Here is an 8394-nt window from a genome sequence, read left to right as displayed (position 1 = left end):
GTGTTTACATTACTCTTGCTTCACTCGGGAAGGATCTACGGGCGGGGAACTGCTTAACCCTTGAAGGGACAGATTGCATTACCCCGGGGGCAAGGGGCGTGTGTGGGGAACTGCGCTATCACCGGTTGCAACTGGTTCGGGAAGGGGGGGGGTTGTATTACCCCTAGTTCCACGGTGTGTACGGGGATGGGCGGCGTTGTATCAAAATCCTCGTTGCACTTGCACTGATGTGGGTGGGGGGAAGCGGGTTTTGCATCAACACCGGTTGCACCGCGCGCGCGCGGTGGGGGGAATGACACTGTCAGAAGACGCATTAGCAAGCGACACCGTTTCTGGAAATCCCCCAGAGCAGAATCATGCGGCGTTTGCATGTAAAAACGCTTCACTTTGGGGATTAAATGTCCTCCGTATAATTTTAGAACAGGGTTTTTCATGTGACATAAGATCAACACAATTGCTTTTCCGAGGGTGGTTTATTTCTCTCCCGTCCCCCCCGCGCTTTTTTAAAAAACCTTGCAAGGCACCTGGCATTTTCAAGAGCAGCACGGTAGAAACCTCAGCAAGATTCCATCCCCCTGGCCAAGCCAGTAGGGGAGATCATATAAATTACACTCGCCTCGTCCAACAGAGCCAGCTCATTCCAGTCCAAAGAGGAAAGGTTGGGAGTGGGGGGGTGGGTGTTGAGAGCCAGCGGCATACGGCGTTTGATTCCCGGAGGGGGGAGTGGAGATCAGATCGAAAAGTTGACAGATAAAGAAACTGAGCTTGAGGATGGGGGCGGGGGGAAAGATCATTTCTCTAGCTTAACTCTGCAGTTGCATGAAAGCATTCGCTAGCAAATAGGGCAAGGACATTATATCAATTTACTTGATGACATCGCACTAATTAGCTCCATAAAAATATCTTGTGTCCATGCTACGTATCTTGTACACGGGCTGCAAATGACAAAACACCAAAAGCCCAGCTGGGTCTGTAATTACAAGACAACCCCATGCCCTCCGCCAGTCGGTTCTGCAGTAACAAATCTCCCAACAGCAACATAGTCTGCAGTGGGAAAATCAGCCTCATGCCAGTCTGTCTCAATTACTGGCGGCGAGCAGTAAGCCAGAGTAACAAAAGCCTGAGCTGGTTCTCAGTGCAAAGGGAGAGAGTAATACAGTATAGAATGCGGCTCATACACCCATTCCTGTGTACTGTACATGCTGCTCTTCTTGCTACGTTAAGTAAAAGTTAAGCCTGGCAGTGGGAGGGAGCTTTGAGAACCCAGAAATAGCAGCAAGGGAGGCGGTACTTAGTGCTGTGACGGGGCATCGGCGGTGCTGGCTGTAGATTCTCTCTCTGAGTCTGTCCCTGGAATGTGCATTTCGTTTAATAAGGTTTCAAGTGCCAATTGCATAGAGTCACGTCCCTCACTGAGTCTGCGCACAGGGCGCAGCTGCAGCCCTGAAACAAAATGCGGACGTCAGAGGCTAGAGCTCAGCTTCCTCCATCCCTCCCTTTGTAACCTACATAACTCAGCAGCAGCACTGTGGGAATGGTGACCCAAAAGCAAGAGTTTGAGAGAACAGCTTCCACTTTGTTTACTCTGCACAATCACACACACAGCTCTCTCTATATATGTGGACTACTTCTGGGTTGAATGATGACTTCATGTGCAAATGACAGATGAACAGAACAACATCCCTTTCTCTTTTTGACTGGCTGCAATTGTCAGACGAGCTGTTTGGAATTCTTAGTGCGGAAGAAGGAAAAAAAATGTCCGCAGGTTGGGGAGGAGAGAGATTGTGTTTCTTTGCTAATCGGCACTAGCAAACGGATGGTTTGTGGCTGCAAATGACAAGGAAACCTAGAATGTCCCATTTCCGAACCAAATGAAACAATTATTTAAAAATCCAGAAGAGCTAAATAGCAGTTGTATTTATAATGGTTCCTTCCACCTTGCAATGCAAAAACAATCCTTATACATGTACAAATAAATTACATTACTTAGCGCTTTCGATCTTTCAGGTGCTGGACACATATGAACTAACCCTCGCAAACCCCTGGGTGTTGGGTATCGTTAACCCCTTTAACGGAGCGGGGAAATTGGGAAAGTAGTGAAGTCAAAGGGATCGGGCCCGGAGTGATTTCCTCAAGGCCACGAAGCGAATCAGAGGCAGGATTAGAACAAAGGTTAGATTAAATTCCAGCCAAAAATGAACCATCACAAAATTCATCCTGTAAAATATTTTTTTAAATCAAGGTGGCATCGTTTTGAAAAACATTTTTGTTAGATTTTTTTTCCAATCCTGCCTGACATAATTAGCACTTCTCTCCTCAGAGCACTTCACAAACACTAGCTAGGCTGCAAAGAAGATGGGGAAAGGAGCTGAAAGGACCCCACAGACCCCTATTTGCATCCCATTCACATGTGCAAGCCCTTGCCGCTCCCCCACCCGCGGCTGAGTAGGAGGGAGCTGGCTATTCTTGCAGCTCTTGTTGTCTTGGGACTCTTGGCAGAAGTTCAAGGAGCAGCACCAGCAGCAGGCGGCCAGAGGAGAGGGCGCCCAGCGCGCAGGCGCTTCGAGGCACTGTCGAAGAATCGAGTCACTGGAGCAGAGCGCACAGGCGGCGGCGGCTGCTGCTGGAGTCCCCGCCCCAGTGCGAGCGCCCGGGCTGCAGTAGTGAGCGAGCGAGCGGGACAGGCGGAGTGAGCCGCGCGCTGGAGTAGGCAGCCGAGTGTGCAGCGACGGGGCTATGCGCTTTCCCGCGTCCCAGTGACTCCAGCTGAGAGGCTTCCGCGCCCGGGAGCCGCTTGTTTGCAGGGGGCGGGCAATCGGCGGAAGATCCTGCGGCAGCTGCAAAGCCAGAGCCTGCCCGTTTGCTCTCCGGTTGCTGGAGGAGGAGGAGGAGGACGCGCGGGGGGCGCTCGCTGCCCCTGGGCTGGGACATGTCGTCCGCGGCGGTGGCGGCTGCTTCCCGCAGGCAGTCGTGCTACCTGTGCGACCTGCCCCGCATGCCCTGGGCCATGATCTGGGACTTCACCGAGCCCGTCTGCCGGGGCTGCGTCAACTACGAGGGGGCCGACCGGGTGGAGTTCGTCATCGACACGGCGCGGCAGCTCAAGCGGGCTCACAGCTTCCAGGAGGGCCGGGCCCCGCCGCCGCCCCACGCCAAGCAGCCGCCGCTCAGCGCTAAGGAGATCCTGGTGCAGCAGCAACAGCAGCAGCTGAACCACACGGCGGTGGCGGGCGACGCGGTGCCCCGGCCCCCGCCGCAGCCCCTGGAGCGCTACCCGCTGGCGGCCGCCGCTTCCTCCGAGCGGCAGCCGCCCCGCCTGGGAGCCGAGTACGGGGGCAGCCGGCAGGTGAACGGGATCCTGGTGCCCAACGGGTTCCCCAAGCCCGAGGAGCCGCCCGAGCTGAACCGGCAGAGCCCGAACCCCCGGCGGACACACACGGTGCCGCCCACCCTGGTGCCGCTGATGAACGGAGCCTCCCTGCCCGCGCCCATCAGCATCAGCAGCCGGGCCGCCGCCGCCTCGCTGGCCGCCATCTCCGGGGCGGCCGCCCCCATGCAGGTCTCCGTCTCGCAGCAGCAGCAGCCGCCGCCCGGGGAGCTGGGGCACAAGCGGCCCGGCTCGGTGTCCTCCAGCAGCGGCAGCAGCGCCGGCGCGGGCGAGCACGAGAGCAAGGAGAAGCAGCCGCGGGGCTCGGCGGAGGAGCTGGGGGTCGAGGGCAAGGGCCGCGGGGGAGCGGAGCAGGAGTGGCTGGGCAAGCCCAAGACGGTGCGGGACACGCTGCTGGCGCTGCACCAGCACGGGAGCCACGCGGTGCCCTTCGAGAGCAAGTTCAAGAAGGAGCCCGGCATGGCGGGGAGCAGGCTGCTGGGGTACGAGAGCAACGGGGCCGTGGCCAAAGCAGGTGAGGGGGAAAGAGGGTGTCGCTCCCCCCACACCCCTTAGCAAACCCCGACCTCCTAACTCCACTTCCTGGTGCCTAACGCGGCACCGTTGCTTAGGCGGCAACGTGTTCATGTGCTGAAGCAGCACAACAGAGAGCTATGAGTCAGGGCTGGCTGGTAGACGCTGACAGGGAGAGGGCTTTCCCTCCCTGCCACGGCCTCGCCATAGGAGCTGCAGTGAAGGCACCCGGAACCGTTTGGCCTGCTAGCAGCGCTGCACTGCCCGCCCGCCTGTGTGTTAGAGGGGTGCGCTTGCAGATTGCCTGCCTGCAAGTGGTGGGTGAGTGTGCACATGCACAAGTTGTATAGAATACACACACATACTTTGGCTGCGTGCCATATTGTGTGTATGTATTTGCATACGTCATACTGTATAATTGGTATTTGTGTGCAACGCCTTGGCTGTGTATACATTTAAAAATGGAAGTCTTTTCAAGCTTGATTTGTGTAGCTGCAATCCCCTTATAGCTGCATTCATCTGATTGCTTATTATTATTATTTATTTTTCCTTACGCATTTCTCCTCCCCATTCCTTTGTATTTCTAGGGGCTCGGGCAGCGAGGAAGAGGAAGCCTTCCCCAGAACCAGAAGGTGAAGCTGGACCCCCTAAGATCAATGGAGAGTCACAACCCTGGTTGCCAACCTCATCAGAGGGGATGAAAATGTCCATGACTGCTACATCGTTCATGTCCCCACCACCACCAACTGCCTCGCCTCATTCCAACCGGACCACACCGCCTGAAGCAGCCCAGAATGGCCAGTCTCCTATGGCTGCGCTCATTTTAGTAGCAGACAATGCAGGGGGCAACCACTCCTCCAAAGATGCCAACCAAGTTCACTCCACCACCAGGAGGAATAGCAACAGCCCGCCCTCTCCGTCCTCTATGAACCAAAGAAGGCTGGGTCCAAGCAGGGAGGTGCCAAGTCAGGGGACAAACAGTGCTGGGGGACTGGAGCCGGTGCATCCTGCCAGCCTCCCGGACTCGTCTCTAGCAGCCAGTGTTCCCTTGTGCTGCACCCTGTGCCACGAGCGCCTGGAAGACACCCATTTTGTTCAGTGCCCCTCAGTCCCTTCCCACAAGTTCTGCTTCCCTTGCTCCAGACAAAGCATCAAACAGCAAGGAGCTAGTGGCGAGGTGTATTGTCCCAGTGGGGAGAAATGCCCTCTGGTGGGCTCCAATGTCCCTTGGGCTTTCATGCAGGGGGAGATTGCAACCATTCTTGCAGGAGATGTGAAAGTGAAAAAAGAGAGAGACTCGTGACTTTTTCCAGTTCACAACCCAACATCACCTGTAACTAAAACTGCTTGACTTGTGTATATATCTATAAATATATATATATCTCCAAGACAAGGGAAATGTAGACTTCATAAAACATGGCTGTATAATTTTGATTTTTTTGAATACATTGTGTTTCTATATTTTTTTTTGAAGACAAAAGGTATGTACTTAACGGCATTTCCTCTTTTTGTTATAGCAACTATTTGTTGTGCTTCCTTGGTGACAGTTACTGTTCAATGTAGGCTGTGACTTGCGCTGCTTTTTTTAGAGAGCACTTGGCAAACCAGAAATGCTTCTAGCTGTATTTGTATGCACTTGTTTCTTTTTAAAATGCCAAATACATTTTCTGACATTGTAAAGATCGCCTTACTGTCTGTGATTCCTTATTCTTGGGCCTTGCTCACAGTCAAGCTGGATGCGTGCAGATTTGATACTAAATGGTAGTGGGAAAAGAGATTGATAGGGTGAAATGGGATGTCACCATTACAGCCAGGCAGGCGAATATTAGAAAGCACAAGTGGTTTCTTTCTGAAACATCATTCTCTTGTTGCAATAACAAATTTTTTAGACTCAGTCCAATTCCACTGTTTCTAGAAGGAAGTTGCCTTCATAGTAGGATGTTGAGAGATGTCTGAGAGGCGCTGCTGAGTTAAGGATTTCTGGGTTGTTTGCTTTTTTTTTTTTCTAAAAGGAAAAGTTGACCACAGTTCAAGTGATTGGTTGTAAGATTACAGAACTGCATTTATTCATTGATTACATAATGTTAATGCAGAATTTTGGTAATAAACTTAATTACTATATTGGTGTATACACCAGTATAGCACTGCCATCTTTAAAGATCCATAGCTCTTTTAGTGCCACTCACATACTATTTATGCTTGGGGAAAACTAAAGTTTTTTTTTTTTTTAATTTGCACATAGTGCAGGTGAACTTTGAGTTTGCTTATCAGTTACTTATAGTACTATTAGTATTGTTAACTATCTCTTGCATCATATTTCCAGGTAGTGGCAGGTACAAGATGGTACAATGAGAGAAGCAACTGAGATGCTGCCAGGATTGCCTTCGGGCATATCAGTAACAACCCAAATGTGGGTGGAAGAAACTTGTAATCTCTATTATGTGTGTTTTAAAAACAAACCTAATACTACTTTTTTGAAAATGAAAAAATAAACTGGTGGAATGAAAGCAATTAGGGTTTCACAAAAGGGGCATGCCCCGCCTTTTTAACTACTTTGGAGTACTCTTTGTAAAGTCATTTCTTTTGATTGAGCTTCTGCATCAATCAGCAAGCAGATTTTTTTTTTAAATAAATCATTACTAGAAATGGCTGTCTTATAGTGATGTTTTGTGCTGTTCAGTTCATTAGCAACACTGCAAACCCCTTGATGTTTAGATGTGTTTAACTTGGTCATAAACAATTGTTCTGAGCAGAAACATGACTACAAGTTCTCATCCCTGGGGCAAATATAAATTTTTCCATTTTTTTAGGGGGAAAAAAATCTGTTCAACTAACTTTAACAGTTTGGGATGCTTTTTAATCAAGTGTTATGATAATATTCAGGCTGCTATTTAATGCAGAGTAGAACTTTTTTGGAAGATTTTTTAAAATTATCATTAATATTTAAAATTCAGAACTGCACATGCACAGTCATTTTTTATTAAGTGTTTCAATGAGCACACAACTAACATTATGTTCCTTATTACAGGTCAATGTAATATTAAATACAGACTTGCATGGTAAACCAATTCATTGAGTCAATATTACGCTTTAAAATTATACCTATAGTTCAGATTGGTGTCTTATGTAAACATGCAGACAAGTTGGAAAAAACGCACATATATACAACTGTAAAGGATACTTTCTAACACTATGGTCTCTGTAAATGTGTATTTAGCACTTTATTAAAAAATGGATTTCAAGCTGATAGATGGTAACAAGTTCTTCAGAGTTGCTTGATAATAACTCATAGTATGGAAGTGTGTATGTTTTTGATAAAGTGATATCCCTACTAAAACCTGCATGAAAGGATTGCTCTGCTGTGTTGGCCAACTGTTCAGCTTTGAGCACCTTGAGGTGAGGTGGGAAGGTAACTTTTCCCGCTACTCCATATCCTGCTTCCTGGTCTAACTGGCATTTGTGTTGCTCTCCAAGGAGGCCTTTCACTTAACCTTTTATCTGGAGGAAGTGTGCCAATATATCGTGGCCCAAGAGTATCTTTGGACCTGTTCTTTAAAGTAGTTCAAAGGGTGGGAATTATCAGGCCTTGTTGTTGTACTAGGTGATGGTACATAGACAACACAGGTAGAAAAGAAATGTTAAAAAGTTACTGTACCTGCTCTGACTTCCAGTCCCGATATCTCAATTGATTCTAATACACATAATGACATTTCATTATTACAAAAGTGCTTGAAACCAGTATGCTTTTTTTTTTTTGCATTTTTCAAATTTCAGTTGAACTAAGTGTGTCTTATTTTGTTGCTTGCTGAGTTATGACATCACAATGATCACTTTTTATTCACTAAACCAACTTACTGTTTCCTTGGCTACAAAGTGTTTTTTTTTTTAAAAGTGCTTTAGCTGCAAGTGCTACTGTTAATCTTTTTAAAAAGTGATAGTTTGTGTAGTAATAAAGTAAAGTGTTTTAATGAAGAATGTGTGATTCTCAAATCTCACTTTAATTACTCTTTTTAAAGTTTTTACTTTTTACTGGAGTATCACCTGCACTATGCTTTGGTTGTTTATAACTGCTGAACTAACACATTACTATTTTTACCTATTTTTAATCTTTGGCATTAAATAAAATATTAGGAGCTTTATGCACTTCCTGTGAGTGTTTTTATTAAAAAATAAATAAATAAACTGAAAGGCGATAGCCACTGAAGTGCAATGATGTAGTGGCAAAATCAACAGGATTTAAAAAAAATATGGCTTTTTGTCCTTAGTCGCATATAGGGCAGTAAAAAGTAGGGACAAGAGAGCTGAAACGTGGAAAGGGCAGAACGAATTGTCAATTGGGAAAAAGAAATTCCTCCCTCCAAGAAGAGTAGAGGGCAAAAGGGTAAAAGCTCTCTCTTTTTATCCTTGGTTTTTACATTATGGTGCAGTATCGTCCATCAGAGCCCCTAGTGGGTAGGAAAGTAACATGGTATAAGGGAGACTAAATGGCCTTT

At 48.0% G+C, this 8394-nt stretch overlaps 1 protein-coding gene across 2 annotated transcripts; it reads left to right on the top strand.

Annotated features, from left to right (window-relative positions):
• The first annotated feature begins 1536 nt into the window (after nucleotides 1-1536).
• IRF2BP2 (interferon regulatory factor 2 binding protein 2) lies at nucleotides 1537-8044 on the top strand. 2 transcript variants are annotated; one of them, XR_006578045.1, is made up of 3 exons: nucleotides 1537-3902; nucleotides 4489-5382; nucleotides 6225-8044. XR_006578045.1 is itself a non-coding variant. In XM_045009726.1 (2 exons), the coding sequence occupies exons 1-2, from the start codon at nucleotides 2930-2932 to the stop codon at nucleotides 5202-5204; spliced, it is 1689 nt and encodes a 562-aa protein (XP_044865661.1). In that variant the 5' UTR covers nucleotides 1537-2929; the 3' UTR covers nucleotides 5205-8044. The 2 variants fall into 2 exon arrangements, 1 of the variants encoding a protein (XP_044865661.1); XM_045009726.1 differs by having other exon boundaries at nucleotides 4489-8044.
• The last annotated feature ends 350 nt before the right edge of the window (nucleotides 8045-8394 follow it).

The sequence above is a fragment of the Mauremys mutica genome, chromosome 3 (genome assembly GCF_020497125.1).
Source record: "Mauremys mutica isolate MM-2020 ecotype Southern chromosome 3, ASM2049712v1, whole genome shotgun sequence".
In the NCBI taxonomy this organism is placed as follows: domain Eukaryota; kingdom Metazoa; phylum Chordata; order Testudines; family Geoemydidae; genus Mauremys; species Mauremys mutica.
Note: the sequence above shows the minus strand (reverse complement) of the source record. Positions and strands in the feature narration are given on the sequence as shown.

Excerpts from the sequence above, each read along its gene's own strand:
- IRF2BP2 (XM_045009726.1), top strand. The coding sequence starts at position 2,930 with ATGTCGTCCGCGGCGGTGGCGGCTGCTTCCCGCAGGCAGTCGTGCTAC. Across the intron at positions 3,903-4,488 it reads CGGGGCCGTGGCCAAAGCAG|GGGCTCGGGCAGCGAGGAAG; the intron begins GTGAGGGGGAAA and ends TTGTATTTCTAG.